At 46.7% G+C, this 25,874-nt stretch overlaps 1 protein-coding gene across 6 annotated transcripts; it reads left to right on the plus strand.

Annotated features, from left to right (window-relative positions):
• Positions 1-1,697: 1,697 nt before the first annotated feature.
• On the plus strand, positions 1,698-25,807 carry Tgo (Aryl hydrocarbon receptor nuclear translocator homolog tgo). Of its 6 annotated transcripts, none has more exons than XM_076905858.1 (13): positions 1,698-2,092; positions 12,223-12,302; positions 18,306-18,467; positions 21,365-21,682; positions 21,767-21,970; positions 22,802-22,837; positions 23,123-23,314; positions 23,395-23,553; positions 23,640-23,790; positions 24,030-24,169; positions 24,273-24,457; positions 24,541-24,682; positions 24,773-25,807. In XM_076905858.1, the coding sequence occupies exons 1-13, from the start codon at positions 1,857-1,859 to the stop codon at positions 24,988-24,990; spliced, it is 2,223 nt and encodes a 740-aa protein (XP_076761973.1). In that variant the 5' UTR covers positions 1,698-1,856; the 3' UTR covers positions 24,991-25,807. The 6 variants fall into 6 exon arrangements, with proteins under 6 accessions (XP_076761973.1, XP_076761972.1, XP_076761971.1 ...); XM_076905857.1 differs by having other exon boundaries at positions 1,700-2,092; positions 21,371-21,682; positions 24,012-24,169; XM_076905856.1 differs by having other exon boundaries at positions 1,701-2,092; positions 24,012-24,169.
• The last annotated feature ends 67 nt before the right edge of the window (positions 25,808-25,874 follow it).

The raw sequence follows: 25,874 nt of genomic DNA on the forward strand, positions 1-25,874 counted from the left end.
CGTTTTCGATGGAGCTGAGATGGGACTGCGAACTCGCGAGGGGACTACTGGTGATCGAGAAAATTCTTTTGCCTGATCTAGAATACTCAGTCGCTCGATCGTACCGGATAGAGGATAATTGACAGGGAAATATCTTCGTAGAAGTTATCTAGTGGACTCTTTGGTTAACCGAAGCGTCAGAACCGGAGCCGGACTTTTGTTTCGCGTATTAAATCGTGATTTATCGGGTACCAGTCGAGCGAGGTGTCCGATGGTTTCTAATGGTGCCACGAAGGAGGATCCACGCGGTGAAACTCCGTCTGAAATAATGGGTGTACGTTCGGGGGACGATCGTTCAGATTAGTAGGTCTTATTAGGCTCTCGTGAAAGTGTTCGATCCAGGTATTCGTGTGTGTGCGTGTGTGCTTTCCAAAACGGCACCAAAATCGTCGACATCGAACAATGCTCTCGCGCCGTCGATCCTTCGTTTATGGCGTCCCTTGAGACATGTGGCAATCGCGCAAGAAATCGAAGCCACTTCCATCGAGCTGAAACTCCGAACGTTCCACGCGTTACGAACTGAAATAATTATCCTCAAAAATGCCCACTACCGATTCGCCGTGCTGAAAGCTCGATCTTTCCGTGTTCGTCGATTTTTAAGGAGAACGAGAAAATTTCACCTAACAATCCTGCGAACCAGCGAAGATGAAAAGTTGGTGGTTTTCAGAAAGGCGAGGGAGGCGCGGGTAATTCCACCGCGCGTCGTCCATAAATACTTGTTGGATCTGTGGAAAAGAAAGCGAGCCGGGACGTCTACGAGCAACAAGCCTGGAATATCTGGCAGACGGACCCGCTGCGACGCTGTGAACAGGGTGTAAAGTATCAGAGATTCGTCGGGCATAGATCTTCGCGGGAACCAGATGACGAGATAACCCTGGCCAAAGTGAACGAACGGTCCCTGGATTCCTATTGGGATCTTCGGATCGAACACGGTCTACCTATTCAGAGATTCGCTATCTCCGACGGTATGGAACTTGGAAACCGTAGAAATAAGTCGGTACAACGTTAAATCTACAAGAAATGGTAAACGAGATTAAACGCGGGATATATAACGTGTGATGTTTCGATGGCGAAAATGGAATAATCGCGGTAAAATGGATGGACGATCGTTGCGATAATAAATTGAAGCTGGTGGTTAATTTTTGGATCGCAAGAAGAAAGGATCCAGGTAATCCCCGTGGACACTTCCTGTGCAATCTGTGGGCCATCTTGAGGTTCGAGATACCGCGATAACGAGCGGAATACGTGGAGCAAAGTTTCTTTTAAACTGGACACGTAGAATCTCGTGTCGAGGCAGGAGGTAGCGGGATGATGGACATTTCGTTCTACCATAAGCAGTCGTCGTAAAAAATTCAACCATGAACACTTACTCCTCGTAAGCTGGGATACTACATTCTGAATTTGAATGCAACAGACGTTAAGAAGTATAAAGACAAAAAAATACTATCCCACTGAAAGCTAGAAGAAGCGCACACAGCTTAAGATTGAAACCTACAAAAAACCTGCCGTGAAACGTGCTCCAAACCATTGCACCTCGAATTCCGTTCGAATCGATCAAAGAATCGTCACGAATTAAATTGAAACCCAACATCTGATCCTCCATTAAAGTATACTCGACACAGCTGTGTATTCAGAACTGTAGAAAACTTGAAGGAGCGTTGCACCGTAAATTCACTGGGACCAGCGATCAAGATGCACGGTCGACGGTAACCGTCGTGAGAATAAAAATCAGCCGTGTACGAAGAGGGTATCGAGGATTTCCTGGTTGACACAGTGGCAGAAAGGGCAGCAAAATAGAGTACCCGGGCGGTAGCGGTATGTACGGGGGTGGGACGGGCGGCGGTGGGTATGGGGTCGGTTTGGGCCCGGGAGCGGGCCCCTCGCACTACATACCCTCCGCCACGTCCGTCGGCTACCAGTTGGGCCCGCCACCCCCGCCGCCACCGGCGGCCTGCCCGAGCGCCGGAAGTCAGCTGCTGTCTTACGGGCCCAACCTATCGCCCCATCACATGCAACAGGCCCACGGGGACGCGCAACAGTCGAAACGACGGAGGTAAATTTGAATCCTGTCCGCCTTATAGACCCTCACGACGTTCTACGATCTCGACTTTGTGAATTTTCAACTGTTTTAGGAATACGGGAAACGTTTTACAAATTCTTAAGGGATTTTTTTAGGATTGCAAGAAAGTATTTTTGTACTTTGAAAAGGTTGTTGAGACGCGAAAGATTTCTGACTTATTCTTCGGTAGTTCTACAGGGTTTCTTCTTTCTATTTTTTGTTAACCAAAGCAAGCACCCGCTGCGTGTGTGCGTGCACTCGTGTGCTTTTGTAGACAGCGTTGAGTCATCGATTTCCAAGATTTTGCTGCGGTCACAGGTTTAGAAGTGTAGAATTTTTCGCCAAGCAAAGGGCTGTTTTCTTAAAAAAGAAGGAGAGAGACGGTGGTTCACAGTAATCGATACAGAATAGTTATAATTAGCACGTGAAGAATGGCCAAGTGAATTCTTGACCTATATACCCGCGAAGCTTCCTTCGTGTGTGCCTATTTTCCTTTATAATTACAAAAATGCGGCACTGAGTGCAACCTTCAGTTGAAAACAAAGAGACTTATCGTAACACCTTCCTAATTCTCCGACGCAAACGGCTATTCTCACATTATATTATATTACAATAATCTGATGAATCACCGGAATCCATGATTCACCGACTCCAACGCTCCAATTCTGCATCCTCGGAGAGAGACAAAAACAGTCGTAGCAATTTGCAACAATACAAATCCATCGTCGCGCGACAAAAACCAGATCGGGATACAGGGGGAGGGCAAGGCGAAGAAAAATCCCGTCGAACTAAATTCCAGACGTCGGACAATTTCTATTACAACGATCGAACCGCGAGCCACGACAAGAAACGAGCATTAAACGGTGTTACACCTTGATAACTCATTCCTTTTTCCAACGGGTGGAACGTACGCCACCGGCCGCGTAGCCGTCTCAGGAGAGACCACGTGGTGGCGCGCTCTAACAGGATTTCTAAATTGTAAATGACCAGGCGGCGCGTAGTTAACGAGCCGAGGAAAGATGGAAAGGTTGGGAAAAGATAAAAAATGCAGGGAACGACAGGTAGAAGGGACCCGATGGTAGAATTCCAGGCTGGAACGCGCGCGCACCGTTCGGTCTAGTTTCCAGCCGGTGGAGATCGTGACCGTTGTTCCGCCGATCGCTTATTGAAATCGAGAGAGTCGAGAGCGTGGATTCGCTGTTTCCTTAAATCAATAGCCCGCGGGGCTAGGATACCTTTGCGGTTACCGTTCGGCTATTTTTTCACGCGTCGCCTCCATTAACGGCTGGATTTACGCCCGCCTCGGTCGGACAATGAGGATTATCGCGATCGCAACACGGGTTCCTAAGTGGATACGCGGAGGAATTAGCGTGTATCATTGTTTCAAGCCATTTTTTCAGTCCATAGAACAGGATATGAAGCAAATATCGTAGCATATTGATTTTTTTTATAATGGTCTCGAAAAATCGTCGAGATTCATCTACCATTCAAGATCGAGAGGAAATCTAAGAGTAATCGATACGAGTGACGCAACGCAAAAGCTGGAATCACTCTCTCGAGAGAGAGTGGAGATAAGAGAAGACGAAGGCGATCGAAAAAAGAGCGTCTTAATCGGCCGAGTGAACTTTGATACGACGGATGACGAGCATCGCTGGCAGCGGGGACGTTTTTCCATGGGATTTGTCACGTATCGTGTTATCAGCGACAAAACAATTCAGTCGTATCGGTAATAATTTCGCCTGGTTCGGTGATCGGCCGTGCCGACGCTACCCTTGAATCGAGATAGCTCGATTATCGGGCGAGGCCCGGCGTAAAAACAGCCAGGACCGTCGTAAAACCGCTTTACCGTCACCACGTGGTCGGAAACGCGAATATCGCGGGACTGATAGCCAATTCGAAGGCGTGCACAGTAGTAACAGTGTGTTTCCATGCCGGTTCCATCGTTTTAGTGTTATTCCTTATATTTACTTTATTTTATTGCGCGTTGCTATGAGCACAGGGTTGGATTCGAAAGGAAATTTATCGGTTACCTCACTTTTTAACAGTCTCGATCTCTTTCCGTGTCTTGGAGCAGATCGTCGAGTACTTTTTCGATGACTCAAGGGGAACGATTAATTTTGTTTATTAAAAGATAGCAGCGACTATCGTATTCGAAAAAAAAAGAGCAAAAGATACGAGTCGATAAAATATTTTAGAGCGGTGCTAATCTATACGTATTTCTTAATATCCGCAATGCTTGGAACTAAAAATTTAAAACAGAATTCTTTCCTATTATCGACGATTTTCAATACTCTGATCAGTCGACCATCGTTCTTCCTTTTTTCTATTCCAAACAGAAATCGATAACGCGATGTTGTACTTCTTCTCTTTTTTTTTTATTCGATAATGAACGTAGCCATCGTTCAACTCGCGTTAGAACGTCGAGGAATCATCCGCTGGCTGTTATTACAAGATCGACAACTTTTTTTTTCCCCCCCAGTGAAATCCAAAACACGTCGACGGGACGGATTATAAATAATGTCACGTTTTGGCGGAAGTAAATTGCTTCATTATTGTACAACGTCTTGCGCAACCGCTGGCAGAGAGTTCATTACATATACAAAAGGACTGAAAAACGATCGTGCGTACGACTTCCTCATACTTCGGCTCCGATGTTCTGCCGCGGTGTTATGTTTATCGCGCCTCTGTTTTTCGATCGATACAGACCGTGTTGTTTTTTCGCGGACATGCCTGTCCGCGATATTTCCCAAAACAAATTTCATCAAACGTAAAAAAAGAGTCATCGTTCGTTTAAAGCGCGTCGCGAATCATAAAAAATCATAATTCCCTGAAAAATAACATGGTAACAACTGTCCAGTGTAGCTCACATTTGGGTGATCCGACAAACGAAAGAATACTCTTAAAAAGGAAACGAAAGAATTCCACGGTGACAAGAGGGGTGTAAAAATCCTTTCGCGGAGAGACTCGACTGGCATTTCTACGATCGCGTAAAAACTCGATCTATCGAAAGAGCCCAGCGAGTGGTGCAGCCGTGAAAGGTACTCTTTTTTTCTTTTTTTCCACCCCTACCACTTTGGCCACCTCCAACCTCCTCCACGGTTTTTCTTCAGCCTTGCCCATTATCCTCGCCGGTTTATTCTCACTTTCGTCGAATCCGAGCGAGTCACGCTCCATCGGCTTCTTCCTCCCCCGGCTTCTTCTTCTCGTTCTTCTGCGTCAACTGTCGGACACACCGCGGGACACTCGTAGAGCTTTACCCGCGTCACGAACGAATCTTCTCGCAGCCTTGACGATATAACAGTCGGGGTTCCGGCCGGTTTTTACCAGGGCATCCTCTGTACCCGCGAACCTGAGGCGGTAATAAGACCGATCCCGATCTTCATGGACACCGATTTGTCTCTGGTTCTTCTTGTTTCGCGAGATGCCTGCGAGGCTTCCTTCTTTGCCCTTCTTAACGAGCTAGTTCTAATCGAACGCTGTTTGGGATGGAATATAGTGGATTAATGCAAAGTATTTGTCGTCCTCAGGGTCTGAGAGTCGATTAGAATGGCAGCCATCTTCGATGATGGACCACTAGCGCCGTCTGTCTCAGTGGAAAAGTAGAATTTTTTGTAATAATTTGTTACTGAGTTTTTATCGCTACAGATCGTAGAACTTAAGGAAATCCAAAGAGCATTAAAGCGAGCGTATAAGACGGTGGTCGGAATAAAAGCATGAGATTGAAATTTCCTTCAACGTTTATGGCATTTAACCAGAACTCCGCTTCAGGATTACATCAATTAGCGCGCGTTTACGCGGAAATCATTAGGTTTCTAAATGCGTTTGTTTAAACGAAGCGAGCGAGCCCGGCGTCGTGCGAAGATGCACGTCGATAGACGACGGCCTTCTGTGACATAAATATGCATTACACGCCGCGTTTAGCGAGCGTTACTAATAACCTGGTAATTATGAACGAAAATAATAGGCGCGACCGCCTTAATCTCGAAACACACTTTCCTCGTCGTCTGTCCATCCGGTTCAACGACACCTCCCGCGTTATCTTCCTCCTCTGATCGTCCAAGGCATCTACAAAAAATTTATTTTTATAATAATTCTCTACTCCGAGGATCTTTCTTATGAAACAGAAAAAGAAATAAAAATCAGAGAAAAGGTATCGTTGAAAAATTGAACAATCTCTCCTGGAAAGCGTGGAAAGTAACAATTTCACAAGCGAACATTTCATAACTAATCTTTTCAATTAACGTTTTACGTAACTCCTGGTTAGAAGTTGGAGGCAGGAACGACCGTTTAGAATGGTTAGGTATAGCGCACCGAAAACTACCGTCCGGGACGAAGAATTCCCCGTGGCCGGGACATTACGTAACATAATGATCTGGTAATCGGCCGCGTGAATTCGCGAACAGCCGCAAATCTCTGCTACGTGACGAATTCCGCGAGCACCGGGTTTTGTTTGGTCGACGCGTACCACGTTAAGCTGGCTGGCATTAGGTAGACAGCTCGTGGCTACGATCGACGCAGCTTGCGTTTCCTATACCCTGTTTAACCCCAGGATTTTTCCCTTTTCTCTTTCTCTCTCTCTCTCTCTTACCAAAAAACGCGCAAAAATAATATTTCTCTTAACAAACCTTTTTCATTATCTCTCGTTAAATGCACTCACATTTTCAATTGCATAAAAGTGTCATTAGACGATAGAAAATTTGATACAGTTAATTTTAATTCGCTCGATCCTTTTCTAAAGGTTACTGAGTCGACGTTTAAAAGGCTGATCTTATTAACAAGGAAGAAACGAAGAGTCGAAAGGGGTTGGAGAAACAGAATCAGATTCGATGGGACATTTACACGGTGCTTGAACAGGGGTGGCAAACGTATCGTCGTCGATTAAACGGATCTCCCTCGTATTTCCTCTTCCTCTTGCCATCTCGGTCGCGTGACTTTCCGCTCGAGGCGAGCCCCAGCCTGGAACGACAATAAGGCTATTTCCTCAGCCGTGAGAATACATCGTAGGCCCAGGCACCTCCCCGCGTTTCGCTCTCGTTCCATTCTACCGTGAAACCCAGTGCGATTCACGGCCAAGCCGTCGTGTACCATTTAGCACCGTGAACGAGACGGAATTTCCGGGCGAGACCGATGAAAATTCACCCCTACCAGGGGCACGCGTTCCGCTTCCTTCCTTTTTTCATCTCGCGCGATCCCATTCGTCGAGCCGTTTCACCAGCTAACGAACCGGAACCATTCAGATGAATTGCTCTATTTTTTTGTTCGCCAGATAAAAGGACGAGCTATTAATTCGCTTTGCTCTGGAGAATACCCTGGTAAAAAGGGGTACGAGCAATCGGTTCATTGATTCCAAGGGTCACAGTTTTTGCGTCAGATGCAACAGGTACTCTGAAGTGGCACCAGTGGAAGCTGCCACGAAAAGCATCCCTTTCCATTAGAAAAAGTATTTTCTAAGAAAAACTAAATTCACTTAACTCAAGCTTCAATTGATTCCAATTTCTCGAAGCAACCAATTGCATTTAAAGGCTTTCACAGGTGCGTACCGTCCGCTGTTCGTGACAACTGTAGGCTGTGGCCATTCACAGGGTTAAGTGGCAAGCTGTTCTCCGATCGGACAGTCGACGTCGTTGGTTAAACGCGGTCTGGCGGGCCGCAGCGATCGTGGGTCGCGGAAAACTCGGTGCAAGAAGCGGCGCGCAAGAAGAGGGTCGGTAGGAGCGATCGAGGAGGCGGTGACCAATAAGGTCGCCGGAGAACGGATAAGAGTCCCGGACTCGGAGACCGATGGACCGCCTCCCGGGCCCGTTCCCCGGGCCCGCCAATAGCTTCGCTCTTTCCTTTTAATATGCGAACACTCGCCGCCGCTCGATCGGCGCTCTTCTAATGAAAAAAAAAAAGAAAAAGGCTAAAGAAACTCGCGTTACCTACTGGCTAGGTGTTAGATTCCTGGTCACCGTCGCTGAACGTTTCCCCTCGCCGCTGTGCGACCACCCTTGTCCAAGACTCTTCGTCGTTGCTGCGATACTTGCTTCCTCTGGTTCCTTTCGAACTGTGGGATATTGGGGTGCTGGTTTTGGGGTAGTTTCCATGGTTCTGCGAGTTCTTTTGGATACCATTTCCAGAGGGGATCTGAAAGGAATGTGAGAATTGTATTTTTGGATTCTTCTAGGGTTTTTGAAGAAATTTTTTTTTAGGGATGATGTTTAATGAGGGATCTGGTGGAAGGTGAAGTTGAGTTTGTGCGAAAATGGTAGATAGAATGTTTTCAAAAGGTTACATTATTAGGTCGCATTCTATATCAAGTTTTGGAAGAAACTACCCCATAGGAGCACCCTGTACTTGAGTGATTCTGTACTTCTGCTTGATCGCCTCTGTCCAAAGTGCATGCAGAGCTTAGATACCATGACAGTGCCGGACGTACTAGAGGAAGAGGCCTAGGTGGATGTAGCACACGTGGACGCAGAGGAATGGCGAACGTAAAGGTACGAGGACGATCGCAGACAACGAGCCAGAAAAGGGGGAGGAATAGGGGGGGACACTGGGGGGGTCAAAGTCGTGACTCCGCAGTGTCGGGCTGGAAAAATGCAAAAAGGCGCCACTGTAACTTGAACAGAGGCCACCGTATCACGTGACCGGTCTTCTTCTGTTTTTTCTGCCAGTGGACCCTCGGATTATTTCGAGGTTACCCTCTTGCTCATCGAATTTACCCTCCGCGCTAATGATTTATTACGTATTTCAGCGTAGCACCGTACGGTCATGTTAATTTAACTGTGTTTCACTCTGCGAGAGTTAATAACTTACAGCTTGAAAAATAGACATTGTTAGACTCCATTTTTAGGGTTCAGAGCGGCTACATAGAACTGCAGTAGATTTAAGCGTGTTTAATGAATGGCTGCTTGTCTGGTATTCTAACATGCGTGGTTAGCGTTTAGAGGTATGTGTTTTATTGATTGCCCAGGTAGATAGGTATACAATGCGAGACCCTATCGAGGAATCTTAAGTGACAAAAATAACAACTTGTTAATCCAAGAATCCGTTAGCAAGATGCAGTTACAATATATCAATTGCTACCGTCGATAGGCAAGAAGGAGAGGCTACCAGTGGGTCATCAGACTCTTAAGGATGTTACAGAGTTGAACAATTTCGTTTCAGCAACGCATTGCTTATAAAGAATTCAAATTCTAAAACATTTTATCCTCTTCTAAAAGCCTGTCTTTAGAACCCACCACGCACGAGTCCATTTTCTAGACATACTATTCCTCTTTTTGGATTGCAATTATTGTAAAAAAGTATTTTACAAAAAACTATTTCGTCGTCCAAAGTCAAGACTGAATGCCAACGTAATCGCGTCAGCACCGATCCATCAACGTCCCTATCGCGGATCACTCCACTGCGCTATCGTAATTGATCGTGATCGAACGTCGAACCCGCTGACATGTTAATAATCTCGCGGTTAACAAGTCGATCCTGCATCGTTACCAGATAAAGTTCTCAATTACATTAATTCAATATCACATTCTCGCTACTTATCCTCATCTTGCTTCCACACCCCTTAGATTAAAAGGACTAAACACCCTCGAGTTCAGAATTGGTGAACGCTTTGTGGTCCCAAGATCGAACGATCGATATGGAGAACGAACGATTCAGAAAACCGTGATGAAAATTATCGTCGATACGCTCTTCGACTACTGCAGTCCAGGACTAAATCTCGAACCCTGCAAACTGGCTATCGTTCGCTGTTCGCCGCGTGTTAAGATCGATCGCGCCGCGTCTAACGGCGCATCTCATTAACGCGACGGGATACGAGGAAGAGGTGGGAAGAAGAACCGGCTGCCGCGGTAGGGTTATCAAGACATTATTACGATCCTTATACGCAGGATAATGGGGAGCGTGCTGTTGGTGGATTAACGAAGCTATTTGTCGTTTTTTGTCACGGCCGAGATTCGCGTGTTGGCAAGCTCGTTGAGGAGCCGCGAGGTTTTGTTGACGGGCTGGTTTTTGCGCGATCGGATAATCCTGAAGAAATATTTATTAGAAACTTGGCTAATCCGCAATTACGTCAGACAGTTTGATGTGCGAGAAAAAGCGTAAATTAATTTTTTAGTTGGTGAAAAATGATCGCATGGAGGATAAAAGGTGAACGAGGACGTGACTGTAGCAACGGAGGAAAGTTGGGGTTGCAAACGCGATAATTCTTGGTTTCTAACACAAATCTGATCCAGCGTAACCTGGCTTCCGAAGATTTAGCGTTTAGATAAAAGAGATAAAAATCGTGGAACGGGGCTCCATTCCCACGGCGTTCGCGGCTACAAATTATCGAATGCTCCGGGATCCGAGAAATACGGAGATTTGTGATCTGACTGCAAAATCTACACGTGCGCGCTCCCCACTTCTAAATCACCAGACACTTTCACCGTGTTCCACGATCGATATCCAAAATGTCGTACCTAGAACTACCGACACGCTCTCCAAACCGTTCCAAACAATTAAAATCTACAAAAAACCAACGAATCACTCTGCGAACGAACCCCAAGAATCTTCCGAGGAATTTCTCAAAACCAAGCAACAAGTAACCTACCATCAACACACGCGATTCAAAAGTAGTCCTCCAAAAGGACTCCATTCACGTATCCCAGCCCAGAACACACTCGTATCCCAGCCCAGAACCCTCGAATCCCCAGTCAACGCATAAACGTCTCAATGAGCCCGAAAATCTGGGCAGCGTCGGTTCCGAAAAGCAGTCGCCTCGTACGGTGGCCCGTAGCTCGGGTCCATGTCCTGGGACACCGCGTTCCCTGCCTACCAAGCGTGCATACGTATCTGTTAAGTCGACATAATACCGCTGGGCCGCATCATTATGTACTCCATAAGTCTCCGGGTCCTATCGTCTCTCCTCGTCCCGCGGCGCAGCCCGTAGCAAAAAGGAGACCAGAAAAAGAGGCTGAAAGCACAGGCAGACACACGGGCGCACGGAGCGCAAGGGAAAGGGGGTAAGGGACGGGGAGGGCGAGGGAGTAGGGCGAAGGAATATGGAGCCTTCTCGTTGTACCCGGATACACTGGCTGCGGGCCCTACACCACCCCCACCCGGTCCCATGGGGCCCATCGGACCGCGTGGTGGGGGCCAGATGCTGGCTGTAGCTCGCTAGCTGGCGTTCACCAGAGCAAAGAAAGAGAAAAAGAAAGGGGGTGGGAGGCTGGCTCGGTGAGAGGGGGTCCCAGTTTTTCGCTCAGGGTCAGAGGCGTACATCAGGCGAGCGCGCGGGCTGCTGTAATAGACTGACGATCGGCCGAGTTTTCTAGGCACCCGGCAACCCTCTTACTGTACGATCGTACCTACGTGGTCCCGCTGGGTTACAAATTTTACCTGATCTCTTCGATACGATCGATTCGAGGAGGTCAAAAATGAAATGAACGATGTCAATTACTGTCTAGTTAAATTGTAATTTGAACAAAATTTGTTGTGATTATTATAATCATGGTATTGTAGACACCTAAGTGTATCTCGAAAGATAAATGAATTGCGGTAGAATACTTATCGAGGCTCGTGGCTGTCCCTCGAACTCGAGCACGCGGATACGTCTTCGTCCTGCAGCGGAGCCGGTCGTTATAGAGAGCAGCGTACACGCGTGAATATTGCATGAGAGTCGGACTCTATCCGCGCTTACTGTTACACGAACGCTCCAGATTTGGGGAAGTTGGATAGGCGACGGCCAATTTTGTAAGGCCCCGCGTCGCGTTTGGTAATCCGGAAATGATCACACCACCGCGCGTATCGGCGACGCGCGACATATATCGGCGACGTTCGTAGAATACCCGATCGGTCGAACGGCAGATGGACCTCGGTGACGAAGGACGGGTTGGAGAACAGTTTTCGCGTGGCATTTTGCGCAACGAGGCTCTTATAACACATCGCTCATCGTTTAATGGCCGTTCACTGTCGCCACGTGGCACTTCCTTTCTATACTAACGCATCGCTGAAATCCAATACCTGAACAGTGATACTTTAAGTCATTTCCACTGTAATTATTGCGCGCTGTTCGTTAACCCTTCGCGAGGGTTACTCTACTAACTGTACCGGTAATTAGACGTCGCTCTAAATGATCGTAAACGCTTGTATCTTTGCAGATCCGACGAGGACGATCCCAGCGGGTGTAAATATAGAAGGCTGGAGAACGAGAATGTACAGGACAAAGAAAGATTTGCGAGGTGAGTGTCAGGCTCGACGTAACGTGCATGCTCTTCGTCTTACGATAAATGAGCGGGGTCGGTGAACGGGTTAAGCGTACCTTCTTTTTCTCTCCCTCCCCCCCGGAAAAATGCGTCCTTTCCGAGCCCGGGGATTTTTGCAAAAACCGGCCATTTGCATACTGGACACGGGCAGCTTGCTCGCTGAAAACTTTCAGCTAGAATTCTGCTGACGACCGGGAGGTCCCCTCTTTTTAAGCTTTCAAACAAATTCTAGGGTAAAATGTCGCGTCCACCGTTTTAGATGTTATCACAAAAATTTAAAGGATTCCATGCGTGTTACGAAACAAAGTAATAAAGATCCCTCGGAGAAACAATCACATTTATCGGAAGTCTCGAAGAAATTCAACGCTGCCCAAGAGAGAACACTGAAAGAAAAGCGACCATTCAGTCGGTCGCGAGCGTTGTTGAAAAACCTCAAAGCGACTCCGGCCGTCCGCGTTTCCCAAGAAAGAGAGGTGTATACGCACACGCGGCGAGGGGGTGAGAGACGGTGCTCCTTCCTGATAGCCGTGGAGACGGCATTGTTAATTCGTCTCACGAAATCGTGGGCCAATATGTTCCACCGGTACACCCTGTACATGGCCGTCCAAGTACGAAGATACATACATACCTACATGATACCCGCCAATGTGAGTCGATAGCGGAATGGGAAGCCCTCCAGGCTGCTCCAGCGTGGGAACACGGGCCACTTATACGCGCACACCGTTCGCATAAGTCCCGTCCGCGGCGAAGACACCGAGCATCCCGATCTCGCGACCCGATACCCGCGTTGACACGTCGGTGTACGAGAAATGATATACCGCGGAGAGCGATGAATATTGTGCTGAACTGATCGACGCTTGGATTGCCGCTCGATTCGAGGAGGAGTCGATGGTTTGTGGGGTTGAGGTTTTACTAGGACCCTCTAACGAAGATCAAGTGGTTCTTATAGCTTTAAGTTGTCAATCGTAAGTTTAGAAGGGAATAGATTTAGATTCGCTTGCTCTGGGTGACTCTTGCATGAGTTCTGATAAGTAAATGTGCTTGTGAGATTTTTTGTAGGTGCATCTAAGGTATGGCGAGTGTAGAGGGTGGGTTTAATAGGTGGTATTGTTGGATTTGCACGGTTTTGGATAAACGTAGACGCGATCTTCGTGCAAGATCTCGTATACTTGTAAAGAAGACATCATACTCCAGCGCGGAATAATTTGAAGCAACATCACCGTCGCAATTCAGGATGCCAAGGGTATACTCGCGGTGGACAGAGGCTCCGCAACCAGGCATTTGCGCCGGTTGTATTTTACATTCGCCCCGGCTAAGGGGAAACTATAAGGAGTACTGATTGCAGCCATGGCCACCGTGCATACGCGTTTCATGGAAAAGTTGTGGCGGCAGCGATGTCGCGAACGCTCGAGTACCTCACTTTTAACATAATAACGCAATTACTGCCTCCCGCCGCAAGGCTAGCAACCCTCTCATCCTCCTCTCCGGCTGCTACGGACTGACCTAGCTCTTACGCGCCATTTTCTTCCTTTCCTCGAGCTTTTCTGGCACCATTTTCGTGGCGATGATCGCCCAGGGACCGATCCTGCGGACAAGCAATAATATCGTGACCTATGCGTGTCTCAGAACCGAACGAATTCTTCAGAGTCGAAGAAGCAACGATACTCCTCGAAAAAGGGGGAATGTTTAGAGCGCAATTTCAGCGAAAGATACGATCGCTCTCCAGCTTGCAGGTATAATAGAGAAATATTATTCGAACGATGAAAGAGGCAGAGATTCACCGATGGAAATGATTTTACTGCGCTGGTTACAGTCATTAGATTCTTACGGTCTTCCATTATCTGTAATGTCAGGCCTGTTCCTGCCAGCCATAATAGAATTATGAGATAATTTTACTCGTGCGGTTAATATCATCTGTTGACAAACAAATAGAAAACAAACGCTATTGACTTAATGAACATTCTTTCGCATAATTACGAACATCAGTCTATTTTATTTCGATAATTGCACGTATTCTAGTCGAAAGAGTAGTACATTGAAATGTTCATTGGTCAATTCGTGTTTACTTGGCGGTAAACGAGACGAACGAAAATTTATCGTTCGACACTCAGTCGGATTATAACATCTTCCTACAGAAATGATTTAAAGGGCACTAAACAGGCTGCATATTCGACGCGAAATTACCCATTCCGACGTTCTACTATTTTACGGGCCAGTTTATGCGCAATTTGGATCGTACTGACTGTGGCCAACGGGTAACGACAATTTTCCGAACCGACACGACTGGTCAGAACCACCCAACCGACCGTACCAAATTATTTTCACGTTTTAAAGATCTCAGTCATCGTTACAACTTCTTAAATCATTCGAAAATAGTTTTCTAGGCTCGCTAAAAATATTTTCACGAAAAAATGTCAGATTACATCGCTATGGTGTCATCAGCTAATAAAAACAGGAGAACCATCGACCATGGATGCGCCTAGAAATCAATGAATCCAATCAAATGTCTCGCGAGTAATAAGAAAAAGTGGAGGGGGAGAAGAAAAAAAAAACAATCGATCGATCTTCCATGAAACGAGGATCGAGCTCGTTAGCATGCGGAATATTAAGATTTGGCATAAATCAACGATCTCGTTACCATACGTTCGCAACCGGAATATATTTGATGAGGAGTAAGATCGCATTAAACGGTCCTCGATCGATTCATAATTCATTTCATTGTTCATGCGCGGGGAGGGGAGTCTATAAGTTCTATCGACACGCCAGCGCGGGGTACCATGGTCGTTAGACGAATCCATAATTCACGTGCGGACGTTGTCATTTATAGGATTGCCCCGTAATACCGTGCCAGTATCGATGATGGCTCGTACGATCTACCCGCGATCTCCTTTCTTATTGACTGTGCATGTGCGTCTCGTTTGTGGCTGTGTAAGTACGGGGAACTCGTTTTTTCCCCCTTAGAACAATTTTATGTGTGCGGTACGTGGATCCCAGTGCCGACTTTGTATCATCGTAATGCGGAGATCGATATACTGGGTGGGTGGCGTGCTTTGGGCAGCATTTTTTTTTTTTGCTATTCATGCTGGGTTTTGGTTTGTCACGCCTGCAGAAAATAATGTACGAATTAAATTTGTAACTGTGGATTCAATCGTACTGTTAGATTTTTCATCGAGTTAGAAGCAAAATCAATTCTTCAAAGTATTGCAAAGCAGTTTACTGCATACAAAAGAATATTGTAAGTGTATAAAAAAACTATGTAAAAACACGAAAGAATCGTCGATCATGATCATTAGAAGCGCGCATTAAGGAAAACGATCGCTATTCGAAATCTGAACCGACACGACTGAAGAGAACCCGCGAGAACAGCTCTTTAAACTTGCACAAACAGCTCGAATGCCAGTAAAACGAGCTCAGAGCCTCAGAAAATAGCGCGAAAGGATAGAGAAGTAGAATCGCGAAAGTGTTCACCGCGAAACGCGAGGAACGTCGGAAGCGACCACCCTGTATAGCGTTCGCTGGGCCCACGGAGCGAGCGGGCAACTTCGGATCGTCTGACCTCTGACCCAGGAGGTTCTCTCCGTCCTGTTCGCGTTGGATCGCGTTCCTCTTCCTTTGGTCCCTCGACCCTCCCCTCGTGTTCTTCTACCGTCCTCCACGGTACATACCCTGCTTTATACTTGCGCTTTAAGCGCCCTGGCCTCTTTTAAATAGCGGCTCAGGGGCCCCACGTCGTCGAGGGCAGCGTTACCGATTCCACCATCGACTCCCAACGAAGTGGAAGTCCGTCGTGGAATATCGAAACAAGACTAACAGATGGAACGAATAAATTTTAGTATACGTAGAGATCCTTTCTTTCGGTTATTTATTCATCTTTGAAGACGACGAAATACTTTTCTCTTTTATGAAATTCGTAGTTTCTTTCTTCGGTTTTTCTTCTTAAAATTTTTGGTGAGAGTGTATGTAGTTTAGTATCAGAGGTTTTTTGGTGCCTTCTATGCGGATGGAGATTTGTGGAGTTGGATTCCTCTTAGAGTTCAGGGGTGGACGTCCTGGACGCGGAACTTAACGAGAGGTCAATGTTCACGACACGAAGACGTCAGCCTCGCGTCAACATCGGCGATATTTCACTTCGCAGAGCCTTTCTTCGTTCTAAAACGGAACGGACAATGCACGATATGCCATAGATATAGATAAGCCAAAATTATGGGGCAATCTTCAAGCTTGAAGAAGCTCTCAACATTCTTTTACCAATGTGAACGTTTATTTTCACGGTTTTCAACAAAATGCGCTGCTCGATAGATTTTTTCACGGTACTATTGTCGTGATTATTACAAACTAGCGACGTTCAGTATCGCTGAGACGAAATTGACAAAATTCGAATGAGAAAGAGCAAGAAGTAGAAGTCGGGTGGAGAATGATCGCGTCTTGGATCGGTTTGCATGAGAATCTAAAGGCGGAATAAGCATGAGGTAATAGTCTCTGATGGACCTGGAACGAGATGGAGGGTCTTATCTCGCAGGTAGTCACAAAAGGAAGTTCTCTAGCCCGTAGCCGAGAAAGAGTCGCGATAGCCGAGCCGAGGAGAGAAACATCCCGGATACACTCGGGACTAGAAAATAAACGAGTTCATTCATGTATTTCAGATTCAGACCCTTTAATCTTCCGCGGTCTGCCTCCTCCATCCACCGCGAAACGATCTCGGTTAATAAATGGAAAATCGTGCTGAAAAGTTATCTTAACAAACTACTGGACGCCATTTTGGTCTCCCTCCGACATTCACCCCCGTCTTGGTATCTATCAGAATAACTCAATCAAATAGGCCATTATCGTCCCTTTTATTCTTCTCCATCCACGAATCCCAGGGACTGGATACTGAAAATTATTGCCTCCAGTGAAACCAAAGCCCAATAACTTCCATCGTGCGTTCTGAAAAATCGTAACCCCTCTATTGGGAACCTGTAGCAGCGATCGCTAAACGAGGTCTTCAATGTATTCATGCGTTTCACTCCCGCGATTCAAAAAGAGGGAGAAAAAAAAGAAAACTCGTCTTCGGCTCGCGTGCGTCCCGCGGTGCGTGGTGTACGTTCGTCTGAAATTATCAGGAATTAAATGCCATTAAATTTACGATTGCTCGCCGACAATTACCGGTACGGTGGAAGCGGAGAAGAGACGCGCGCCGTTACTCGCGCCTATTACCCTCTTGGTAGCGGTAATAACAGGGGAGGCCTGAAATTGTGGTTTCACCCGATACACCATCGAGATGGGGGCACCGTTTCAGAATTTATTGGCCGCATTGATCACGGAAACCCTTATCAATGACGTCGCCCATCAATGGTAACACGCTCCTCCACATCGCCTCGAACACTTTTTCACCGCCTCTACTTCTCGTAACAGATCCTCGCAAGGCCAGAGTTACTACTCTGTAACGCAACCCCTGCAAGACGTTCGTTAATCCGTTATGGAATTAGCGATATATCGATACAAGTAATTATGTGGAAGAGACTGGACAAATGGAATAACCATCGGGAATGGGAAACCGCGGGGCTGTAAATCAGAAATTCATCTACATACCGGCACATATGGTTACGTACGCGAGCGAACGCCCCGGCGCGTTGCGTTCGCGGGTCTTCAATTACCCAGCGACGATGATTCTCGTGCGTTAAAGTCGCGTCTATCTATCCATTACCCACACGTACCACACCGTCTAAAACCGCGTAATGCGGCATCGTGCACTTTGCGCCTCTAAATTATGGAAACGAACCACGCATACGATTGGCGCCGTGCGCTTCCACGGCTGAGGGAATCCTGTTCACGGTCAAGTTTCTCCTACGACCGTACAATCCCGCGCAAAAGTTCAAATCTATGAAAAATAGCGGAATTCCGTTTAAATATATTTCGCGTTAATTTTTTCTTCACAATATATGTTTAATGTATTCTGCGAACTATGCAATTACCTTGGTTTTGTCTTGCGACTTACTGCAGGGAGAATCATTGCGAAATTGAGCGGCGGCGGCGGAACAAGATGACGGCCTACATCACCGAATTGTCCGACATGGTGCCGACGTGTTCAGCCCTGGCCAGGAAGCCGGACAAATTGACCATACTCAGGATGGCGGTCGCCCATATGAGGAACCTCAGGGGTGAGTTTCTCCTTCGACCCCTCTCCTTTCATATAAGCCGAAAAAATCGAATATTTACCAATGCTTCTTCGAAATTACACCATCTTACTGCTTTTGGGACGATTATCATTTAAGAATTAGAATGACATTCAAATGGAAACGTGAAAAACCCAAGTGGAACTTTTGGTATAATTCCTAATTGTAAAATTGATGGAAGTTGATCTGTATTTTTCCTTTTTTTTTTTTAACGAGAATGACGGCCAAGTTAGGGTCAGGCTAGGTTATCGATAACCACGCGAGAATCGTGTAAGCCGTACGGGGCGTAATTCAATCGGTCCGAGTCAAAGCTTAAAGATCGCGTTGCCAAAGTTATTTTGCTGCTCGTGCCGGATAAGTCAAACATCGGCGATGCTTAATCGTCACGTCCCGCATTGAACTACATTGTTTCTTATCAAACAGTCGGCGACACGCTGGAAATGTATAGTTTTTTACGCGCAACCACTTTGCTACCATTGTAACCAGTCTACATGGAGTGCCAGCCATCCAATGATATCAGTCACCGCAAATAGAGTTCCGCAGACTTCGAATAGAATTCCAAACAATCTAAATAGAGCTCCAGGTAACCAGGCGTGCCAAACGCAGTTTCAAGCATCCCAAATGAAACAGCAGATACTTCCACACAGAGTCTCGAGCGTCCCCACCGCGAATAGAGTTCGAAGCCCAGTCCACGCTCTAAACTCTCGACTCGAAACGTTCCTCCGCGCGGGCCCTGAAGCAACGAGGGATGCCCAGAGCCAGAGTCAGCCGGTTCTCTCGTCAATCGTGTCTCTTTCACCGCGGAGGATTCATCCGGCAGCGGACAAGCACCGGAACGGTCGTAATTCACCTGACGGTTTGGTCGTTGCGCTGGTCATATCGAATGCAGAAAGCGCGATATATGCTTCCGGTGCAAGAATGGGTGGAGTTGCCCCGTCGGCTGTCCCTTTAGCCCCGGCTCCCTTCTACGTTGCGTGCACACACGCGCTTTACGTACGACCTCTCTTTACCCCTACGCCTATCTCTCTCTCCCTCTCTCTCGCTCACTCTCTCTCTATCGCGTTCTCTCGTCTCTCGGAGTCTTTGAATCGGTGTGCGTGCCGTGATTCCAGCTAAGTATTGGTGGTGCGTCGCATTGTTTATAGCCACTTCTCCTCTTTCCCGACAACAGGGCCGCTGAATACAAATTGCTCGAACCCGAGTGCTTCTCCCTCCTTATTCTTCCCGCTTCGTCGCCCGTTCGCTCTGCGTCGCGTTTACCTGCTGCGACGGCGAGGCGAAGGGGACGCGTCGCCTCCGGGATACGTCGCTCGTTCGCGCCGCGTACACGCATCCACCCTCTGCCGACCGACGGTACACCCGTGGGACGTGACGGAGACACTTTTCATTGAACTCTACCGTGGTCCCCCCCCCCCCCCCCCCCCACCTCCACGTTCCGATTTTCGTCTTGATTGATCGGTGTCGACTGGTTCTCTGGTTCGTCGACCAGATTCGACGGGGCAAGAGGGTGGTTTCCGGATCGGTCCCTGCCGCGTCGTTGGTCTGGCGGGGATTGATTCCTCGAATCGTCAGATCGTATCAGCCTTCCGGTGTCCGAAGTGTCCCCTAAGTATACCTTATACCCATTAATCACAAATTGTGGTACTGAAACAACGTTCGCGCTCGATAGATTCAGAGTTACCATACTTTATTCCATACCAATTGCCCAAGGAACCCAGAAATACGTCGAAATCCTTGTTACACCACCTAGACCATGTCCCAACGGAAGAAGACTAAATCTCGTTGCCCGCCCATCAATTCTTCCCAATGATTTGTTGCCGCACTAAAAGCAGCCGTTCGCCATGGACGTAAAATCGAGATGAAAACCGTGTTAAGAGCCAGCCAAGAGTCGGAGCAACACCTTTCGCTGGGTAGACCGAGGGGGTACATGAGCCGATAGAAGGAAGCCGGGCAGAATCCGCGGCGGCATTAATGTCCATCGAAAAACGTTCCTCTACGTGGAAGGTAATGGTAACGAAGGTCACCCGGGGTCTTCCATAGATCTTGTTTGGAAGTCGTTAAAGTACCTCTTCCCGGAATTTCTCCGTATATCGGGGTAAAGATCGCATCGCGACCCCTCTCTCTCTCTCTCTCTCTCTTTTTCTTACCTCCGCTTCTGTCTTCCTCTGTCTGCCGCCTCTTGCTCGCGGGATCCTGTCCGCTTTGCAATTCCGATCTTGCACCTCGATAGTTACCTACGCTGCCGAGCTGCCCCGTCCTCATTTTTGGTACCGTCGTTCGGTACCGCGCTCCCTTCCTTCTTTCTCTCTCCCTTTCGCCTTCCCGTGCTTCTACACGCTCTCCTAGCTGGGCACGGGAGGCGAGGAAAATTTTGTTCGCTCGCGACGAAAGGGAACCCTCGGAAAATGAAATTAAGTCCCGTGGTTCCTGCGATCAGCTGACTTCTACGTTCGTGTTCGCGTCGGTTTTAAGAATTGGGAACCGTTGGGTATGTTTTATTTCGAACCAGCGAGAGAAAGCGCAGGGACTTCGAGGAAGAGCGTCCAATCTGCGATAAGTAGAAGCGTGGTAGCACGTCTCGTTTGAAAAGTGTACCTCGTTACGCGTGCACTCGATGCCAGGCGAGGCCAGAAAGATCCCCAGACACCCCAGTACAGATCACTTCCATCAGACGGACGATGTAAAAGTCCAATCTCCGTGGGGGGAAGTAAAAATGCGAGCTTTCCGGAGATCTCGACCAATTTCCCGTGGTTAAAAGCAGTAACCCATTGATCGGTTCAGAAATCTAGTTCGTAGATTAAGCGTTCTAATTATTCCACTACCACCGCGAACGAAAGTAAAACGAGCATTCACGAGGAGAAAAAATACGAATTCTGTGGAAGGAACAGGGAATACCAGCTCGGACGGTGCGTACAAGCCCTCGTTTCTGACCGACCAAGAGCTGAAGCACCTAATCCTCGAGGCAGCCGACGGTTTCCTGTTCGTCGTCAGCTGCAACACAGGAAGGATCATCTACGTGTCCGACTCGGTGGCGCCCGTTTTGAATTACACGCAGAACGACTGGTACGGGACCAGCCTCTACTCCCAGGTACACCCGGACGACACCGAGAAAGTCAGGGAACAATTGAGCGGAGCCGAGCCGGAGAACGGTGGCAGAGTGCTGGACCTTAAAACGGGGACCGTGAAAAGGGAAGGACAATGTAAGTACATAGTATACTTGTAAAATCCGTTGCGATCTCAAACCATTCAGAGGTAATAACGCTCGATCGTTTTCTACTCCGCAGCGTCGATGAGACTATGCATGGGCTCGAGGAGGGGCTTCATCTGCCGCATGAAAGTGGGTAACATGCAGACGACCGGCGACATGGCTGCCGCCCACGGTCTTCACCACGTGAAACAGAGGAACTCCCTCGGTCCACCTGCGCGCGACGGCCAAAACTATGCCGTAGTTCATTGTACAGGGTACATCAAGAGTTGGCCACCGAACGGTGAGTTTTGGGCGCAGTCGAACCCGGCAAAGAAAAGAAGTTGGCTAAGAGAAGAAGACCACTTGCGACGCTCTTGGACACTGCGCCATTGCTACTCTAAGGGATATCCGTGTGTTCGCGCGGGACGAAGACGCGCTAGATCGTGCGGGATGCAAATATCGTAATCCACTTTGGAAACTGGCCCGATTGCGTCAGAGAAGGTGGGCCCGTAGGACCTGGTGCCGATCGGGCCCGCATTCCTTCCGCTAGCCAACTTCTCATCTCTCTACACGGTAGTGTACGCACGCCATACGTCCCGTCGACGTATAACGGGGCCCATGTTGATGGCCGCCCGCGCTCGCGCGCGCGAGACGTAGCGCCAACTTTCTATTTTAAAGCGAGGGAGACGTTGGCGTGCAGCAGGAATATGAACGAACCAGGCGGCTTCGTAGAATACGACGAGGATAGCGACGTTTGTACTATAAATTAACCCGGGGGCCCTGGTGCCCGCTGGCGAGCAGGGATAGTGTAGATCGGTTTATAAAGAATGAATGGAATCGTCTTGACCTAACAGCCGACAGACCAGCTGGAATACCGATAAACCACGTCGAGACGGAATTCGTACGCCTTATCGCCGGCCACCGATGCATAATAACGGGCCCCTCTGCGTAGCGATTTTCGCGCGTTTCCGCCTTCGACGCCGCTCCTTTCTTTTTTTTTTTTTCTTCTTTTTTTTTCCTCCAAATCGAACCGAACCGTGTCGTTCTCTCGTCGGTTTATTAATTTATAAACTATTCAATTGTAGACATTAAGTGGTTTAGGATAAAACATTGGTTTGTGATTTGTATTTAGGTATCAGTTGGAGAGCGTTTCATCGCCAAACATTAGGTACTTTGAAATAATATTTTTTTTTTTTTAAGATTAAATGAATCTTTGTAATTGCTATAATTACAATTAGTAAGCTGGATAGAAGTTGAACTATTTCATTTGAATCAGGTATTAACGTTTTAAAAGCGTTGCGCCAATGTTTGCGTTGAGTGCAAGGTTTTGCGAGTGTTCTACAATTCTATCTGGCTTGATACTAACTAAATAGGGCCGTCACAGTTAGCAGCATGTAAATCATAATCAGCGATTATGAGGAATCATGGACTAACTCGTCGTTTTACGCTGTAGGTGATTTTGTTCCCCCATGTGTACCAGGTGTGGGACTAGCTGACAGGGAAGCTGCTGGTGTTCAAGTCGGACCTGACGGCGTGGTCTCAGACGAGAATGTCAGCACTCACTGCTGCCTGGTTGCCATTGGGCGACTACAGGTCACTAGCACACCAAATAGTAGCGATTTAGCAGGTTCAAATAGCAATAATGGTAAGTGCATTTGGTGTATTTAAGTGTACATATCGTGAATTCGTTAAGAATGCTATCAGTTTCCATTTTTGATATTTCAGAATTTATATCACGTCATTCAGCTGAAGGTAGATTTACCTTTGTGGACCAAAGAGTCGGTGGAATTCTAGGGTACACACCTTCAGAGCTCTTAGGTCACCCGTGCTACGAATTCTTTCACCCAGAGGACTTAACGCATATGCGAGAAAGTTTCGAGCAAGGTACGTCTGTTTAAAACTAAAAAAAAATAGTGTTAAACGACTGTACACGTTACACTCTCAGAATTAATGAACGTTTGTTGTTACAGTGTTGAAACTTAAAGGACAAGTGGTGTCTATGATGTACAGATTTCGAGCCAAAAATCGCGACTGGGTGTGGTTAAGGACGTCCGCGTTCGCATTTTTAAACCCGTACAACGACGAAGTTGAGTACATCGTCTGCACGAACACACACGCCAAGTACGAGCCACCATATCCATCATTGAATAGTTTGTCCGATTTATTCCAAACTTAACACGGTCACAATATTCCTCGGGTATTCCGAAAACTGATAAACATCTCAGAAAAACATGAACCTGTCTTTCTTCTTAGAAATTTTACAGTTCGAACAATTATTGAAAATGTTTTTGACAAATTCTTAATACGATCGATCAAGACATCTCTGTATTCTGATATTCAAGGTCGTTCCATCCCGGTAGCGATGGTCAGACAGAAAGCGAAGCTGTACCTGCATACGGACAACCAGGCCTAGACTATTCCCTTCAGAGACATCCAGCCAGGGATCCTCTGTACTCGGGACATCATATGATACAACATCCGGCGACTGTCGCCGCAGCTGGTAAACAATCAATTACATTAAATTTATACACAGCGTCAAACAACGATTGCTATCCATACAAAAGTTTAACGATGTGTCGTTAATACAATAATCAATTGATTAGGTCCTCAACAGCCTAGGCCGTCCAGTACGCAAAACGTTTACCAGGGATACGAAACGACGCAGTCGCCTATAGCTTATGGCTCGCCTGGCCAACAGAGCGCGTCTTCTTCTGTTTTAAGTAGAATTCAGAAACCGGCCAACACATCGCCGACTCCTGTGCAGCAAGCGTGGGCTATTGGCAGACAGGTAACAGCGTGTAGTTAATTAAACATTAGGGTTCCATTTAAGAAGTGAAACGAAAATTAATTTTCATTACTTTCGCGTCTTAGCAACCAGTAACAGAAGGATATCAGTACAATCAGTTGAGTCCTTCGAGGTCACCGAATGGGCCAACTTATACTCAATTAAGTACCGGCACTAGGACACCAGCTACGCAGTACCATGCGGTCACAACTGTACCTAATAACCCTGGTGAGCCTAATTCTAATTTATAGGATCGTTCAGAGTCTGTAGCGTACTTAAACAGAAGGGAGGGTAAGGGTATATGACGGGATTTTTTAGGTATGTGGGGATGGCAAAGCCAGCAGCATCAAGCACCACAGCAAGACGGTGGACAATCGAATCCTCAGGTGGCGGGCCAAGCACAGCCACCCCATCCTTCCCAAGGTGGACCAGGAACGCAACCCCAAGAATTATCAGACATGTTACAGATGTTGCAGGATCAGGGTGGGGCGTCCGGTTTCGAGGAGTTGAATATGTTCAATACTAATTTCGAGTAGCGACAAGGAAGCTGTATGGCCGAGAAACGTCTACCTTAAGGGAAGCTTTTAAGTAATAGGGAGTAATATCTCTTTTACGTTGCGATTTTATTCCGAGGAAGAAGCTAGCGCACTTCGACGAAACGTTCAAAGGGGGGTGCATTTCTAAACGATAAGGGAAAAGAAAAACAAAAAATAAAACAAAGTATTTTTAAAAACTTCTCAAATCAAACCTCTTCACACAGATCACGGTAATTTTAATACCCGCTTATCGTTAGATTTCTAAGGTTAGCTTAATTATTTTAATTTAGATCTTTGTAATTATAAATAGTGCAATCGTCAAAGTTGACGCTGAACGGGGGAAAAGAATGAGAGAGAAACAGTGTTTGAACTCTATAACAGCAATGATGTACAAAAAAATACTTATATGTAATCCACTTTGCTTCTCTGTGCAAACGAATGAAAAAAAAAAAGAAAAGAAATACAAACACCATTTTTAGATATTTCTAAAGAAAATATAGATAATGTTACACATACAAAAAAAAACATAATGCATTTATAAAATAACCACGTGTGATTTAGTGCATTGTAGATGTACATGTCTAGCAAATTCTTATTAAGTAGATCGAAGAAAGAAAAAACAAGTTGCAGCATATCATGATGAATTGGGAACATTTGTCACTAATATATATAAAAAGTTTACATTACACGTATAATTCTTTTCAATCATCCTATCGTCGAAAGTAGCTACGATTTACTGACAATAATTAACATATTGAAGTCCGACGAAGGCATCAATATGTATAACGCAAATAATTGATTAAACTTCGAAACGATATCTTTGAAGCATTTTATGATAATCCTTTATCCTCTATTGTTTCGAATTATTTTCTCCTCGCTTTTTA

Source organism: Xylocopa sonorina, chromosome 12, assembly GCF_050948175.1.
Source record: "Xylocopa sonorina isolate GNS202 chromosome 12, iyXylSono1_principal, whole genome shotgun sequence".
Taxonomy (NCBI): Eukaryota; Metazoa; Arthropoda; class Insecta; order Hymenoptera; family Apidae; genus Xylocopa; species Xylocopa sonorina.